We start from the raw sequence: 17,575 nt of genomic DNA, 5'->3' as shown, positions 1-17,575 counted from the left end.
TTAAGTTTTAAATTTTAAATTTTATATTTTATAATATAATAATTTTGAACCGTGGTGAATCGTAAAATGACGGGTCTGAACTGTAAACCGTAATCATCTTGGGTAGTTAAGATTAAGGGTCGACCTATAAGGAATTGTCGAACTGACGATTCTAAACTGTCAAATTGATAGTTCTAAACTATTAAACTGATGGTTCTAAACTATTGAACCGTTAATTTTAAACCATGGCCAGATCTATCTAAGAGGATCTGTCTATGACTGATTTACTTGGATTGAGAAGGGAAAACAAAGAATTCAAAACTTTAGTTACTAAAGAGACAACTCAATGGCTGGCCACCTAATTTACAATTCTTGTTTTCTTTTACAAAGTCTAATTAATATAAAATATGAGTTAGATAATACTAAACTTAGGGCTATTGGCTCGCCCCACATAAATTTTTCATCCATCACTAGGATAAATTGAAAAGTGTTTACGGTAGACGGTCCAGAAGTCTAACATCTGATGATTGTGCATTCCATTTGGATATAAATGTACTATAAGTGAGGATCGAACCGTAGATGTCTGAGTGATCGCTTGACGTCTTCTATTGTACCGTATCCTCGGGAGCAATCTGTCCATGCCCCACAGAAGTTTTCCACTAGCCAGCTACTAGTGTAAATGAAGAAGCGCTCGCAGCGGGCAGCTCTGTTAGGACCAAAAGTAGCTAGAGGGGGGGGGGGTGAATAGCTCGTCGCGTTCGCTCGGTGCTTGGCGTTGATTGTTTCTTCAAGAATATGCAGCGGAAAATACAGAAACAAATACACCCACGCTAACACTAGGATTTTACTTGGTATCCACCTCCAAGGGAGGTGACTAATCCAAGGATCCACACCACGCACGCACCCTCCACTATGAAACACTCCTTTTCGGTAACTACCGAGGGCGGAGAAGCCCTACAAGACTCTCGGTACAAGAAGAAGGAAAGGGAAACAAAATACAAGCACAAAGCTTACAATGAGTGCAGAAAACCCTAACCCTAGCTTCTCTTCTTGCCTTTAATCCGCCTCTTGACTCGGAGAGCTTCCAAGAACCTTCAAGAACTGGCGATCACGAGCTTTTAGAGTGCTGTGGAGGAGCTGGCGAAGATCTGAGATGAAACGGTGAAGCCATTTTTGCAGCCATCACACGCCTGCAGCTATAAACGACGCCAACGGTCGGATCCCGATCGATTCGAATATTCCCAATCGATCGGGGAGGCTTTGGATCGATCCACGGATCGATCCAGAGCGCCTCTGTGCTCTGGAAAAGCGCCTGGATCGATCCACGGATCGATCCAGCGCTTATCGCGCGAAGCTGCCGCGTCCCAATCGATCCACTGATCGATTAGGACCTCTGGATCGATCCACGGATCGATCCAGAGGCTCTCTGTTCGCTGGGACAGGTCTGGATCGATCCACTGATCGATCCAGAACTTGATTTTGTCCAAAACCAAGTCCCAAACCTCCCAAACCAACATCCGGTCAACCTTGACCTGTTGGTATGTCATGCCTAGCATCTAGTCACTCCCTTGACCTGCTAGGACTCCCTTACCAAGTGTCCGGTCAATCCCTTTGACCCACTTGGACTTTTCTCTGTGCCAACTATCAATCCTTTGACCTACTTGGACTTTTCTTTCATGCCATCAATCCTTCGACCTACTTGGACTTCCCAACACCGGATGTCCAATCATCCTCGATCCAGGATTTTCCCTGCTCGGCTTCACTCACGGGACTTTCACCTAGCTTCACTCACTAGGGTTTTCCATCTGCCTAGCTTCACTCACTAGGACTTTCACCTGGCTTCACTCACCAGGATTTCTATCTGCCTAGCTTCACTCACTAGGACTTTCACCTGGCTTCACTCACCAGGATTTCCATCTGCCTAGCTTCACTCACTAGGACTTCCTTCTGCCTGGCTTCACTCACCAGGACTTTTCTTCTGCCTGGCTTCACTTACCAGGACTTTCCTTCTGCCTGGCTTCACTTACCAGGACTTTCCTTTTGCCTGACTTCACTCACTAGGACTTTCCTTCTGCCTGGCTTCACTCACCAGGACTTTCATACTGCCTAGCTTCACTCACTAGGTCTTTCATTTTGCCTAACATCCCAGTTAGGACTTCCTTCTGCCTGGCTTCACTCACCAGGACTTTTCTTCTGCCTGGCTTCACTTACCAGGACTTTCCTTCTGCCTGGCTTCACTCACCCGGACTTTCATACTGCCTAGCTTCACTCACTAGGTCTTTCATTTTGCCTAACATCCCAGTTAGGACTTCCCAGTCAAGTATCCGGTCAACCTTGACCTACTTGACTCTTCTTCAATCAATATCTTATTGTCAAACATCTAAACCCAAACCAAGACTCAGCTTGGTTACCCAGGTCAACCTTGACCTGAGGGATATTGCACCAACAAGCTCAAGAGTTGAACATCACATGATTGTGTGTCCATTTAGAAGAAAAATTCCTATAAATGTGGCATAGCTGGGGACCAAACTTGGGGCGATCGATATGACTCCATGGAAATTTTTCACTGACCATTAAGATAAATTGGAAAGCTCTCATGACAAACTATTTAAAATCCAGTATCCTATGATTATACGTCTCATTTGAAGGAAAAATCTTTATAAATATACTTGTAACTAAAAATCCAATTATAACAACTAATGGGAAATTTCTATAAAATTGAATCGATAGTCCACATTCGATGTTTTTTAATTCATCATTAATTGATCAGTTTAATCGTAACTCAGTTTGGGTTTGAGTTTGAGTTGGATTATACTGATTTTTTTTTTAATCCGCTAAGATCTGCCTGATGATAGATGATGAGTTTTCCACGGACTACCATCACAGTCCTGAAAATCATGTCCCTTCGAAATTTGAGTTTGGGCACTTGTTTACCCTTAAGTTGAGGGTAAATTATCCTAAATTTCTTGTATACAAACTTATCTTCTGTTTTTTAATCATAAAAAAAAATTATTCTCTCACTGTACATAAATTTTTATTAATTATCTTTTTTTTTAAAAAAAATATAAAATAAAATATAATTATTTCTAAATTTAGTATATTTAAATTAGGATCTAATATAGTTTTTATTAAATTAAAAATGATTCTTTTTTCATATGCAATTATTGAATTTAAGAAGAATTATATCATTATTTTTAGATGATTTTTTTTTGGTATTTTTAATAAATATAAAAAATTTAAAATCGGGTATAATTATCCTAAATTTAATATCTTTTAATTAGAATCGAGTATATTAATTGATTAATTAGATAGAAAAAGAGTCGTACTCAATTTAATAGAAAATATATTATATTTTAATTTAAACATATTGATATTTAGATAAATTATAATTTATTTTTGATATTTAAAAAAAATAAAAATAATTAGATAAATATACGTATAGAAAGTTGAAGTAAATAAAAATAAAAATTTGTATGATAATAAAGTTAGTGAAAGTATTAGGAATCATAGGACAGGTTTAATTTAATTGTAAATGAATATTTAATTGGGCTTACTTGACAAACGACATCGCGAAAAAAGGACAAAAACGATAGCGACGATTTACTAGAATTGAAATTTGTCACATTACCAATAATTTTGTTTCCGCAAGCAAAGTTGGTAGGGTAGTAAAATTGCAAATTTCTAATTGTTGAGGGGCTTCTTGTTAAAAAAAAAGATAAATCCGGTCGGATATTTTTATCGATGAGAAATTTGTCGGCCCACTTTTGCCGCAAATAACCACAAAAAAAAAAAAAAAAAAAAAAAAACGCGCTTTGCTTCTTCCTCTTCCCTCTTGCTTTCCATTCTCCTGCTCGAATCTCACGTTTTTGCTCTCTCAGATCTGAAGAGCTCTCGCCCCAAGATCCGCCTCGGGTTCCTTCTCTGTGCTCGTAATCTGTCCTTGACTGCCTGGGGCAGCCTTAGATCTCAGGGAGCGGCGCCTCCTCTGGGCCTTTTGATCCTTCCAGTTGAGATCCGCAGGAGCTCAGGACTGGAGATCTATTCTAATCGAGCTGCTTCGAAGATTACTCCTGGGACTTGAATAAGAAGGTGGTTATTATACTCAAAGAGTCTCCTTGCTTTTCACCTGAAAAAAGTAGTATTTTGCTCGTTTATTTAACACTGTCCCGGATTAGATGCTTCGTCCTCGTTGATTAAAGATTCAAGGGTAGTCTTATAAGTTGCGATTCTGTTGAGCTTAAGATCCAGCGGGAGATCCTACTTCAAAATAGTCTCTGAGTTTCGATTGTTAGAATCTAGGGGAGCAAGATATTTGCTCTTCGCTGATTGCTGAAAAATCTTCTTTTATTCAGTTTCAATCCCCCTCCCCCCTCCTCCTGTATCGTAGTTTCTGTGAAGTGGTTGTTTGCCTTGTTTTGAGGAAAACAGTGATCTAGATCGTTAGAATTCCATTGAAATAAGAATAGAGTATTGGAAGATGAATGGCTTGTTCATGCACTAGTAGAGTCAAGTAGGTAATTTCAACTTTTAAGTCTCATTTCCTGGGGTTACCATTTGCCTGTGTCAATCATGTGGAAATTGAAGCAGTTCATGCCAAAAGAGACAAATGGCTTAGAAGGCCGCATGATTGAAGTTGGTAATGTAAGGATACAAGTCCGCAATGTAATTGCGGAAGGAGGCTTCTCTTGCGTTTACCTAGCTCGTGATGTTGTGAACCTCACAAAGCAATATGCTCTGAAGCACATGATTTGTCAAGACGAGGAGTCACTCAATTTAGCAAAAAAAGAGATATCTGTGATGAAGACGCTAAAAGGACATCCAAATGTGGTTGCACTAGTTGCACATGCTATCTTTGACATGGGCCGGGTGAATGAGGTGTTTCTTGTGATGGATTTCTGTGAGAAGTCACTGCCCACAGTGTTGGAGAACAGAGGAGCTGGCTACTATGAGGAGAAGCAAATCCTTCTGATATTCCGGGATGTATGCAATGCTGTCTTTGCCTTGCATTCTCAGATGCCACCTATTGCTCATAGGTAAGACAACATGGAATTCTTATGTTCATTCCCCTTAAATCTAGTGTGATTTAGCCAGCCATTGCTCAATTTGCACTTTTAAGTTTATGAGTTATTAGTTCATCTTTGAAACTGATGAGTATAATATAATAACATTAATTGAAATCTTGTTTTTTTCTTCCTGATTTGTCATCATCGTTTACTCTTTGTTTTTTGTTTTTCACTTCCAGAGATATAAAAGCTGAAAATGTTCTGCTTGGAGCAGATGGAGCTTGGAAGTTGTGTGACTTTGGCAGCACCTCAACAAATCACAAGTGCTTTGACAGGCCAGAGGAGATGGGTATCGAAGAAGACAATATACGGAAGTACACTACTCCAGCTTATAGAGCACCCGAGGTAATCTATGGATGTTATCGCTACAATTCTAACTATCCTTCTTGCAGATACGAGATCCACTTATTGTTGTCACAAAAGTCTTCTTTGTTTTTGTTCTTGAAGAAGTACTAATTTCCCTGCATTGTTGTTCTTGCAGATGTGGGATCTGTACAGAAAGGAAGTTATCAGTGAGAAAGTAGATATTTGGGTATGTGAGCCAACACAATCAACCTTTTTTACTTTCTTAAATTTCACTGTCGGTGAGACTTAATGCTACAATATCACCAAGGTGTATCGTCATTATCATGTAATAATGTTATAAGTAATTCCATGTCTTCCTTGCAGATGTTAGAGCTGAAATTGTTTCTGATTTTGCAGGCACTGGGATGCCTTTTGTACAGAATCTGCTATTTCAAATCTGCATTTGATGGCGAATCAAAACTTCAGATTCTTAATGGAAATTATAGGATCCCTGAATTACCAAAGTATAGGAGCTGTATCACAAAACTTATTCAGGATATGCTTCAAGGGCCTCCAGATTCTAGGCCTGACATAACTCAGGTAAGGACATTGATTTTTGGTCTATTGTCTCTATGAATATATGTTAATCTTCGATATAGCTCGGACCACAGCTTTGATGCAATTAAACTGACTCTCTTATACCCTGGTTGGATAATTTTCCGACGATAGGTGTGGTTCAGGGTGAATGAACTATTGCCTGTGGAGTTGCAGAAGGATTTACCTGATAGCTCAACAGTAGGAACGCAATCTAGCTCATCAGGTCCACAAGACAATGGTAAAAGATTTATATTTGAGAAACAATGCAAATATGGTTCTCGCTATATATTGTTTATTTAATTTATGATTAGTAATCTTAAATACTATAGAAGACGCATTTGCATAATCTAACAATTTGATATGGTTGACAGCTCAAAGGAAAACTCATTTGATGCCCCGTCGAAGCCCTCCTCCTCCACCATCTAAAGAACTTGCCCAAAATGTCTCATCCATGGACACTGAAAATTCCAGGTCTACCCAGAGCAGAAACGGGAATCCTTTGGGTACATTTTGGTCGACCCAACATTCTCAGGATTCAGTCAGTTCACAAGCGACGGGGGACAAGGGGCCTGTGTTCGATGAAGAGCCTATCCACCAACCAAAGCTCAAGCGCAATCCAGCAAACAATTCCAGGGATCAACAAACTGTAAGTCCACCTAGGCACTCTGTCAAAAGTTACGAAGCTGGTTCCAGTGAGGATTTTGAAATAAGATTTTCTCCAAATGGGTCTGAATATGGTCCGGAAAAAAATAAACCATCCAATTCTCAAAGTAAAGCCGTCTTCCAAGACCAGGCATTCAATGCATTTGTGGCAGAGTTTGATACGAATAAGTTCAACTCCAGCAATGCTGTTGTTGGTGCAAGTGATAAGGACCTGGAATCAGAGTTGAGTAGGTTGAAGCAGGAGCTGAAGCAAGTTAACTTGGAGAAGCAAGAAATGACTGCTAAATATGAGAAATTGACTGCCATCTGCCGCTCTCAGCGGCAGGAGATCCAGGAGCTCAAGCGAACTATTGCTGCTGCAAGCTCCTCTCCTGCAATCAAAGAGCCTATGTCTCAGTCATCTCCTGGAAGCTCATTTTCAGATACTCCGGTACTATTTTCCTCGTACCATGCTATTTTTGTTTATTAAAAAAGACATCATTACTTGAAGTAAATCAAGATTCTTTCAATATGATTAATGAATTTTGCAGCCTAAGGAGAAGATAGAGGGAAACTTGCATGAACTCCAGCAAGCTGCATTTCCAAATAGTCCTGCCACGCCTAGTTCAGATCCTACTCACTGGTCTGCTTTTGGTGAGGTGAAAGTCCAGACTACTCCCAAGAACATCCATCCAAAATCAGTTAGGATGATTCGAGGAAGCAACCACAACAACAACACTACAAAGCAGCCCAGTTCAGGTTCTACCAGTGAGCCCTGGGGCTTCAATCAAAGTAATTTCAAGGTAGATTCTTTTACCTCCGAAGTGCCAAAAGCATCAGGAGGCAACACTTCGCAGCGGTTCAATGGTGCTGGCGCAGCGAAATCAATGGAGACAAACCAGCCTTCTGGATGGACCGGATTCTAGAATTCGGTTGAGCTATTAAATGTTGCTTGTGTGACTATAAGTAAAGCTTGTAATCTCGAGGTGAGGTACACAATTTCATCCTTTTATCATTCATGGGGGAGAAGAGAGAAGGATCCAATTCATATATCAACAACAACAGTCTGTAACTACTGCAATAGTTCTATATTTATAAGATTTGCTCTTTCTCGAGTACATACACAAACATTTCAGTGGCCGTGATTAAACTAAACATGCCTTCATATGCTTTTCCCCTTGTGATCATTTACCCAATTCAAGTAATTACATATTAAGATTTTATATATGTAATTTTTTTGTGACTTTTTCTTCTCTTTGGCATGCTTCATTCAAGCAATTGGCTCACAAGTTGCTAGGCAATGAATGGATAAATGAAAGGCTGCTGAGACAAAGTTCAAGAACAAAAACTTAACTTGAGAAGTTTGTAAATGTAAATCATATTGATTTCTAGCTGATATTGGATAAATGAACGTGTTTATATATGATAATGTATCAGATTAGAATAAATGTTTAGGGATCAATATACATGTAGTTGTATCAATCTAACCACTCTCTCGATGTCAAATCTCATTCTCTCAATATACATGTAGCATATGATGAATCCTGGATGAAACTGTAAAATGTTGAGCCTTCACTGAGCTACGATTTCCTCTATAACGTCTCTTGAGGACTTGGAACACCCTCCTATAAATAGACATCTCTCTGCACATGTAAAATTATAGTTTGATCTATAATTTGTAGAATCGTGATTCTACCTAAGATTTGAATGGATTGATTCGAATACGAATATTAAAAATAATCTTCTAAATACCTATTGCTTTAGTAGAATATCAAAAATTAAATATCCAGAGTTTGAAAGGAGCTAAAAAAAAATTATGCGTGATGATAAAAAAATGCCACACCAACTAAACAGATATTTTAAATAGCATCAAAACCCTAACAATACAAAAGATGAAAATAACTTTAATATAATGATAAAAATTGTACGGAACCTCCGATAATATTTTAAATGATATTTTTAGACCTAAGATTGATTGGTTGTAGGACACATTCGGTAAAAAATGTAAATCATCTTGTGGTTCAACCCGAATAAAAAATTATAATCTCTCAAAGCGTAAAATTGTAGGATCATATAATCTTACCTATCAATCTTATATGATCTGCTCTGATTTCACTATAAAATCTGATCCCAATTCTGAATCAATTTATTATTTCTGAATCGTAGAATCATACAATTCTACTATCCAAATCATGATGTGTAAAATCATAATCCTCTTACATAACCTGCTAATGCATACCTTCAAAAATATATGATTAATTCAAATTGGGTAACGTTGAACCTCAGTGATTGGCTCGGCCTCACGGAAGTTTTCCATCGACCATCAGGGTAAATCGGGAAGCTCTCGCAACGGGCAACCCAGAAGTCCAACATCCTTTAGTTGCGTGCCCCATTTGGAAGAAAATTCTTACAAATTCATCATAACTGAGGCTCGAACCGCGGACACCTGAGTGACAATCTGAATACCTACTGCTGCACCATAACTACAGGAGCACTCATTTTTTTAATGCATATCTTCCAAATGCGAACATATGATATTAGGGTTAGCATTGTTCATACACTATGGTATATAATTTTAAATATAAATTGTAAACAAATACAAAAAAAAGAAAAAAATCTAGAATTCAGTATCAATTCGAATAATCTTTAATATAAAATGCATAAAAGTATTAATTTATGATAATAATTAACCACTAAAACATTGATAGTTTAAAAATGACATACGATAATTATACAATTTTGACTCGTTTGACACCTTTAATCTTATCGATACTTCTTTTAACCCTCGATATCGAATTGCCTCTCGATGAAACTTACATTGTAACGAACACTTCAACACTACCAATCGATCCATCCCTGAAGAAATGCTCAACAAATTAACCACAACCAAACACATTACTTTTCCTACCATCCTATTTAAGGGCAGGCTCCCTAATTACCTCAATTATCTCTAATTGTCTCCTAATCTCAGTCTTATATCTGTTTCTCTCCCTCTTCTGCTCAATAAACGAGAAAGCCACGGTCAAGTAAATTTAAGGCAACTCGGTCAACTAAATCAATACCGTCAGCCATGATGACGACGTCCAGACATCTCGTCGCCGCCGCCCTGGTCCTCGCCGCCGCCCTCTTGGCCCCCCGCGCCGCCGCCACGCAGTCTCTGAGCAGCTACTGCGAGAGCGTCACGGTGCCGCAGCTGTGCGCCAACGTCATATCCAAGTCGGGCGCCACCACGCTGGGCGAGCTCACCAAGGCCTCCATCCTGGAGGCCGCGAGCACCGCGCAGTCGGCGCACGACACGGTGTCGCGCGTCGAGGAGACGCAGAACCTCGACGACCAGCTGAAGCACAACCTCGGAGTCTGCGCGGAGGCCTTCAGCGGCGCGGCGGCGAGCCTGAAGGACGCGGCGCAGAAGCACGAGGAGCTGGGGGCGACGCCGCAGCACCACGAGGCCACCGCCTTGATCGCCAACGCCGTCGTCGAAGTCGGCAAGTGCAACGACGGATTCAGCGAGAACCCCGGCCTGGTCTCGCCGGTGGCCGACGTCACCAGCATCCTCAAGAAGCTCATCAGCAACAGCCTCGCCTTGTCGGTGGACTTCGAGGTCAGGAACGGCTCCGACTGATCGGCGATTCCACCGATCAATCTCCTCCGCAAGGATTGAACTCTGTTTCATGAAGAAGAAGAAGAAACACTAAATTGTTTCAATTTTTTCCCTATTTATTTATTTTTTCTTAAATATAATCAAATAATAAAATCACACTGTTCCTTCTATTTAAGTTTTATTATGAATTTATCGAATTTTTTTTGGAGGCAAATTTTGCTGATGCTTGTAATTTCATCGATGCTGAATCAATTATTTAATTCTTGCTTTGAAATTAATAATTAATAATTATAATAAATAATAATTATGCAAAATAATATTTCGGGTTTCCGTACCATATCGAATGACCAAACAGCCCCTGCCATACCTCCTTAACAGCAAGTTTGATGCGAGGTAAATTTGTAATTTTGGGAAGATTTTGAGGGTATATTCATTTATGTCTACTGCGGAAACTAAAAAGTATGAAAGTACAATACTGCCCTCGTCTAGAAGGTCAGTTCTGAGAATTCAGACGTGATTAGGAGGAAGGAGAAGGGTCTATCCGTAATATCGTATTTCGATACCGCTGTAGTTTCGGATCTTCGGATTGCAACTTGCAAACGATAAGAATTGGGAATGGAGGAGTCGGGATTCAGATTCTTGCGTTGTTCGATAGAGTATCATTATTTTGTTTCCGTTTTTGTTATTGTCTTGGGATTAAGCAGATTCTTATTAGGCGAGGAGTTTTTGATCGTTCGGATCAAGGTCTGTTCGGCGCAGGACTTGCAGGTACAATTGACCATCGATCGAAAAAACCTCTTTGCGCTGTTTTATCTGGTCATCTATTGAGATTCTGCTGATTTGTTTAGTTTCTTCTACGTGGTTATCTGGATTTGTTCGAAATCGGCAACCTTTTGGCTGGGTTCTCAGACATTCCCGTTTATTTTTGGAAAAGATGACGAGGCTCCGTTTTCTTATTAGATAGTGCGATCATTGCTCTTCTTGTTGCAATTGTTCGATGTTTTTTTTTTCTTTTTCATTCTGGACATGCGGTGTCTGGTCGCATTAGTCATGAGCTACATGTTTGATTGCTAAAAATTACAAGTGAGTGAACTTTGATCCTAAAGAAAATTAGACAAATCAGTGAGAAAAGAATTTTCTGCGTGAAATTTGGTCTATCAAAGTTGCTCATTGCTCTTTGCATTGATCGAGGATTTTAGAGATGTTGATCCAAGTTACACATTTTGAGGAACTCTTATATATTTTTTGTAAGAATTGTTTGATATTGAATTTATACTCAACTTGTAGCTCCCCAATTTAGTCTCTCCATGTGAATTGTCAACTAGTAGAGGAGCTCTATAAGCTCAATCTCTCATCTAAAGCAGGCTGTCGCAAGTTCTTCAAAATCTCTAGTATGTGAATGCCAAATGTCGTGTGCCTAGAATGCAAAAATCAACTTGCCACAAAACTGTGTCACAGCCTATTAGATATCATTTCTTGATTTATAATGATATACATGTTTCTCACTTTTTAAGGCTATTTAATTTACTTTTTGAAGAATAGTCTCGAAGTTATGCTTAAATTTATGATACAGATTCACCAGGAAACTAAGATGGAAATTCTAAAGGGAGCAAGTATCTACCACCCTGACACTTGTGCAAAATATATTGGAGTTTCTGCTCCAGTTATCACTCATAACATTACAAAGACCTAGTGCCTACAAAGTGAAGGACGGGGATACAAACATAGATGCAAAAGCATACTTTAAGTTGGCGTTCAGTTTGGTGACATATCTCCGCAACCTTATTGTAAGAAACAATGGTGTGTTCATTGTAGTTTCAATTCCTCTTCTGATGGTAATGGAAGCATGGCTGGCAATTTCAATGCAAATGATGAGGACTATGTAAACTCCACTGTAATTGAAGCTAGTAATATCTTTGAAGCTACGATCCCTTCTGATGTTCTAGACCTGGCATAACTTTTTGAATGTATATATTGTATTATTTTTTTACATTTTCTCTCAACATAACAATTACCATAGCCACTGTGTAGCCCATCTCTATGTTAATATGATAATTAAATTATACAATTCTCCTGTTCACTTTTAATGTGTTAGCTTCAGTTCAGGCTCAAATCTAAGCTTTTATAGGTTCATGTTATAATCAACCATCTGAACTGAGGAGAACGAGAGTGGATGACCTGCTGATATGTTTTCTTCAGAACGAATAACGTATTAGAAGTTAGAAGACCACCTGCAATCTTGTTTTGGCTGTGACGAAACTAGTCATAGATTTATTTTTTTTACTGTAAATCATGTCGCAAAAGGCGATTCACTCGCCCCCAGCGCTCCCGCCAACCCGTCCCTAGGTCAACACGGAGGAGGTAATCACGGGTGGCTACTAGCCATTAGAGCAAATGGCTAAGACATGGGGGAGGTTATGCTCTGTCACGCCGAATTTCGACTCCAAGACCTCATGTGGCAACACCTCATATCTTAACCATCGCACCGTCCCGAGGGGACTACTGTAAATCATACATGTTGGCACGGTTGATTTCTTTTACATTGATATAATAATCATCATATAGTCTTCTGATATACTGTACGATCCATAGATTACATGATATTTGTCTTGTACAAGCAGTTCCAATTAGAAGTGACTAGATCGTTTTATGATAAAGATGTGTGATGCAAGATGTTTAAGGTTTCATAGTAAACTTGTCCCCACCGATGGGTCTAGTAGCTAGCGCATGAGGTGTTGCCACCATGAGATCTGGGGTTTGAATCTCAGCAAAGCCGAGGTAAATGTCTCCTTTATGTGCTAGTCACTATTCCAAAGGCTAGTAGCCGCCCGTGATTATCTCCTTCGTGTTGGCCCTAGGACGGATTGGCGGGGGCGCTGGGAGTAAGCGTATTCGCCTTTTTTTTTACCACCATGTTTCATAGTAAACCTCAAGGAGGAAATTATCAGGTTATACTCCTCATCCTACAATTGCAGGTTTGTGCTATAATTAACCATCTGATCTGAGAAGAAAGAGAGTGGATGACCTTTCTGATATGCATTTTTTCAGAAAGAATATGGTATTTGTAGTTAAATGACCACCTGCAATCTTGTTTTGGTTGTGTTGAAACTAGTCATAAGTTATATTTTTTTTTCTGTAACTCATACATGATGTTGGTGGAGTTAATTTCTTTTACATTTTATGGTGATCATCATGTAGTCTTCTGATTTACTGTAAGATTAATAGATCACATGATATTTGTCTCGTACAAGAGTTCAGGTTATAAGTGAGTCAGAAGGTTTTTTACGATAAAGATGCTTAATGGAAGTTCTTTAAGATTCATTCAGAATAATCCCAAAGGAGAGAAAAATTCAGATAATTCTCCTCACCCTGCAATTGTGCTGAAGATGGAAGATAGAAGTGGTCTTCTGCTTCCTATTGTTGTTTGTTTGTTTTTCCATCTTTGCTTTGTACGGCTGCTAGTCTTTTCTTCTGCAAAGTGATCTGACATTCTTCATATTCAGTGCAAATGCCAAGTTTGTTGTCGATGGCTACAATTCGGAATGTTCCAATAATAAGATTGCATACTCTGTTAATAACCATTATTCTCATTATTATTATTTGGTATCTTCTAATAGATGAATACCTGATCTATGCTTGTTTGTCAGGAAAGACAAACTATTTATCAAGTAGCCAAACTGATGATTGAAGAACTGGGGTGGGAGGTAATTTGAAATCTTTCATCTTTCTGTGAGTATGAAAAGTTACTCTAGGAGATCTTCATAGAACATAATGTAACGTTCCTTGGGCTATTTATAGAACGTCATATATGTGTATTCCCTTTGCTTTTAACCAAGGTTTTCCCCCCTTGTTTATTCAGTTGCTGACATTGAACAAGTTATTTGATCAACCAATTTTGATAATGGTAGTTGTAAGCTTCTGTTTCTTTGGAACCATATGAATAAGAAGATATTCCTCGTTTCAGGTTCAAGTTGTTAGGATCACCAAGAGAGTGGATCATGTTTACTTTGCTCAGCTACATCTCTCGAAGGTCAATCTCATAATAAGGTAGCTGCTATCCACTTTGCAGCTAATGAGCTCTGAAGTAACATCATCCTCATATGCAGGTCGGGAATGTACAGAGATTCTTCGTATCTTTGATTTGCGAGCTTCTGATGCCATCAATTTGGCTATTCAATGCAAGGTTTGCTCTGGTCTCAAAATAGCATGAATCTGGGCAAAATATATATCATCAATGCCTAGACATGAAAAAATATTCAACCAAGTTATTTGCTACTCTTTGTGTGTTTGTTGTTGGGCAATTGGGCAAAAGGCGATAACGCTCGCCCCCAGCGCCCCCGTGGACCTCGCCCAAGGCTATCACGAGGGGGGTTAATCACGGTAGCCGAAGGAGTTAAGGCGCAGTGGGCTGAGGGACACGGGGATAAGGGATTTACGCCCTTGCTGCCGCCGCGATTCAAACCCACGTGCTCATTGGGCAAACTTCTACGCCTTAACCCCTTCGGATAACCCCGTGGGGCTCTTTGTGTGTTTGTTGTGTGTGTGTGAGAGAGAGAGAGAGAGAGAGCATGAATCTGGGCAAAAATATATATCATCAATGTCTAGACATGAGAAAATATTCAACCAAGTTATTTGCTACACTTTGTGTGGGTGTGGGTGTGTGTGTGTGAGTTATGAATATGGGCCAATCAGTGCGAACCAGATCGAAATTTATTTAAAGCCAAGGTTTTGTGGTGGTAAACACTAACTTGATAGTGGACTTGTCTATATATTAGTATATTACATTCTGAAATTATTTTGGAGTAGCTGCTGAAATCATTTTTTTAGGGGAAAGAATGGTCGGCTGTGATTTATGTGTAATATATGAAGAGAGTCAACTTTTGACAGCCTATATATATATGTGTAATATATGGAGAGAGTCAACTTTTGCCAGCCTAGAGACCTTTATATTTTATTTAGATGTTTAACCTTGTAGTTAATCTATTCCCACTTATTGCTTGAACGCCACATTTCATATTTTACATCCTGCTCAGTGTTTCATGTCACAAGCTGCTCTGTTTTTCACTGTAATTTGTTGTTTCATATGGTTGTCCTATGTTAAGACAAATAGATTATGAATAATTATCTCATCCGTGTTGCATCTCAGATGGTTATTCTGATTTGCTCTTCTCCCAAGTTAAATGATTTTCAACAATCCTTGTCATAGCTGTGTTGCATATAATTGTGGCAAAAAAAGGCGAATACGCTCGCCCCCAGTGCCCCCGTCAATCCATCCCAAGGTCAACACGGAGGAGGTAAATCATGAGCGGCTACTAGTCTTTGGAATAGTGACTAGCACATAAGGGAGGTATTTACCTCGGCTTTGCCGAGATTCGAACCCCAGACCTCATTGTGGCAACACCTCATGCGCTAACCACTAGACCCATCCGAGGGGACTAGCTGTGTTGCATATAAGATGGTTGATGCGGTGGTAAAAGGACCCCGATAAGATAAAGGTGGAAAAAATAATCGACGTGGAGGTTAAAGTCAAAACGATCAAGGGCATGAAATCATCAGGTCGCCAAAGTTGGTCGAGCGGGTGGCAACGGACCGATCAGGCCTAGGGGTCCGATCGTGCATGGCCGCCCACTCAGCAAAAGGAGGGCCTAGTATCAGGGTGCCGCCTGGAGGCTTGCTCGACTATATCGCTCGTCCAACCAGACGATAGGTAGCGACCCGTTTGTCGGACGACTAAAGAGAGGAGAACAGATGTTTGTAATTGTGACGGCCATATAAGGGCTAGTCCGACCGGACCGTCTGTCTGACCGTACAAGGACCAACCCATTAGCAGAGCGATCGTGGAGAAGAACCTTGAGCGGCCGGTCGGGGGGATCCCAGCCGAGCTGCTCCCTCGCTCGGCCAAAATCAAGACCCCTTATGGTCAACAGGCAAATCGTATGGCGAAAGCTGCCACTATTATGTCACAGATTTGTACGCCCTGTTAAGGAAAGATGTCAGAGACATTTTCTTGACTTATCCTTTTATATGACAATTGGGAAATGTGCACGTGCTTTGAGAAGCGTGTATGTATGCTACAAGACCACTATATAAAGGGGTTCATGCACCGAAGGAGATATGCATTATTTGTGATTATGTTCTTGTTGCTGCTATAGTTTTCTTTACTCTTCATTGTTACCGGTAACTGACATAAGCATCAGAGGGACAACGTCGGGACCCCTTCCCTAGCTTGGCACTGACGTTCTTGTTTTTGCAAGGCGGAGCGGAGTCTTCACATGTTTAATTGTAGAGCCACATTCTCAGCCAGCTGTCTTCACCGTTTTCGGACAAGATCATATGTCGTCGTTTGTGGGAAACTAACCTATATTCGAGATGTGAAGATGGAGGGTGTTGAACGACTTATGACCGTGATGTTGACGCAAGAAGAATTTGACATGCTGATACAAGCACGAGCGGCCAAAATGTTGGAGCAGCAGTAGGCGATAATCACTAGCCAAGTAAATGAATCCGCGGTGTCAGCAACCAGACGACAGGCCGGCCATCAAGGCCGAGTGGAAAACACCATCGCTCACATGCCAAACAACAAGCCAACCAGCACATTTGGAGATGCACCAAATGTGTTGATCCTCTTTCACTGAGCGTCGTTCCATACCCCTTCAGAGGAACAAAGTCGAGTGGATAGAGAACAAGGATCCTACTCGGACGATGCGCTTATTCGGGGCGGATGGAAGGGTAAAGCACCTAGGCTTGTTGCCTCCCCCGAAGGGAAAAATAGATAGTTCTCACAAGAGATCTTGGACGACCCAATACCACAACATTACACGCCATTAACAATCGGAGAGTATAATGGGACTACTAGGGGTGTCAATTCGGGTGGGTCAGGTCGGGTTGGGTCGGGTTGAGTTTTTTTTTTTTAAACCCAACCCGAACCCGACCCGAACCCGAGTTCAACCCAAAACACCTTAACCCGAACCCAAACCCGACCAACCCGATCAACCCGAACCCGACCCATATAACCCGAAAATCCGATTCAAAACGATTTTTTTTAGGTTATTTTCCCTATAATTCTTCACTTTTATCTCAATACTCCATCATTATCATACAAATATACATAAAAATATCTAAATTTTTAAAATAAAATTTGATTTAACCCCAAAAAAACCCACAAAACCCTATATTTAAGTCAACCCGGGTCAACCCGAACCTGACCCGACCCAACCCGAAAATCTTTTACTCTCCAACCCGAACCCGACCCGAACCCGAAAATGCCCAACCTGAACCTGATTTTTTCGGGTCGACTCGGGTTAGGTCGTCGGGTCGGGTTCATTTTTGACACCTCTAGGGACTACCAACCCAGAGGATCACCTGATCAAGTTCGACAACACGGCCATACTCCATCAATACACCGATG

The 17,575-nt window shown here is 40.3% G+C and overlaps 2 protein-coding genes and 1 pseudogene across 2 annotated transcripts; all 3 read left to right on the top strand.

Annotated features, from left to right (window-relative positions):
* The first annotated feature begins 3,753 nt into the window (after positions 1-3,753).
* LOC122042166 (probable serine/threonine-protein kinase DDB_G0276461) lies at positions 3,754-7,686 on the top strand. Its single transcript, XM_042602143.1, has 7 exons — positions 3,754-5,012; positions 5,222-5,387; positions 5,524-5,574; positions 5,745-5,927; positions 6,057-6,162; positions 6,296-7,017; positions 7,118-7,686. The coding sequence occupies exons 1-7, from the start codon at positions 4,549-4,551 to the stop codon at positions 7,490-7,492; spliced, it is 2,067 nt and encodes a 688-aa protein (XP_042458077.1). The 5' UTR covers positions 3,754-4,548; the 3' UTR covers positions 7,493-7,686.
* A 1,953-nt stretch (positions 7,687-9,639) lies between these two features.
* On the top strand, positions 9,640-10,188 carry LOC122043965. Its single transcript, XM_042604519.1, has one exon. It carries the CDS (start codon positions 9,640-9,642, stop codon positions 10,186-10,188), a length of 549 nt encoding a protein of 182 aa, XP_042460453.1.
* Positions 10,189-10,767: 579 nt separating this feature from the next.
* On the top strand, positions 10,768-14,388 carry LOC122039973 (annotated as a pseudogene).
* The last annotated feature ends 3,187 nt before the right edge of the window (positions 14,389-17,575 follow it).

Source organism: Zingiber officinale, chromosome 2A, assembly GCF_018446385.1.
Source record: "Zingiber officinale cultivar Zhangliang chromosome 2A, Zo_v1.1, whole genome shotgun sequence".
Taxonomy (NCBI): Eukaryota; Viridiplantae; Streptophyta; class Magnoliopsida; order Zingiberales; family Zingiberaceae; genus Zingiber; species Zingiber officinale.
The sequence above is the reverse complement of the archived record's forward strand: the minus strand, read 5'-3'. Positions and strand labels throughout refer to the sequence as shown.

Coding starts and splice junctions, on each gene's coding strand:
- LOC122042166 (XM_042602143.1), top strand. CDS start 4,549: ATGTGGAAATTGAAGCAGTTCATGCCAAAAGAGACAAATGGCTTAGAA. Junction 5,575..5,744: donor GTGAGAAAGTAGATATTTGG/GTATGTGAGCCA, acceptor CTGATTTTGCAG/GCACTGGGATGCCTTTTGTA. Junction 5,928..6,056: donor CTAGGCCTGACATAACTCAG/GTAAGGACATTG, acceptor TTCCGACGATAG/GTGTGGTTCAGGGTGAATGA.
- LOC122043965 (XM_042604519.1), top strand. CDS start 9,640: ATGACGACGTCCAGACATCTCGTCGCCGCCGCCCTGGTCCTCGCCGCC.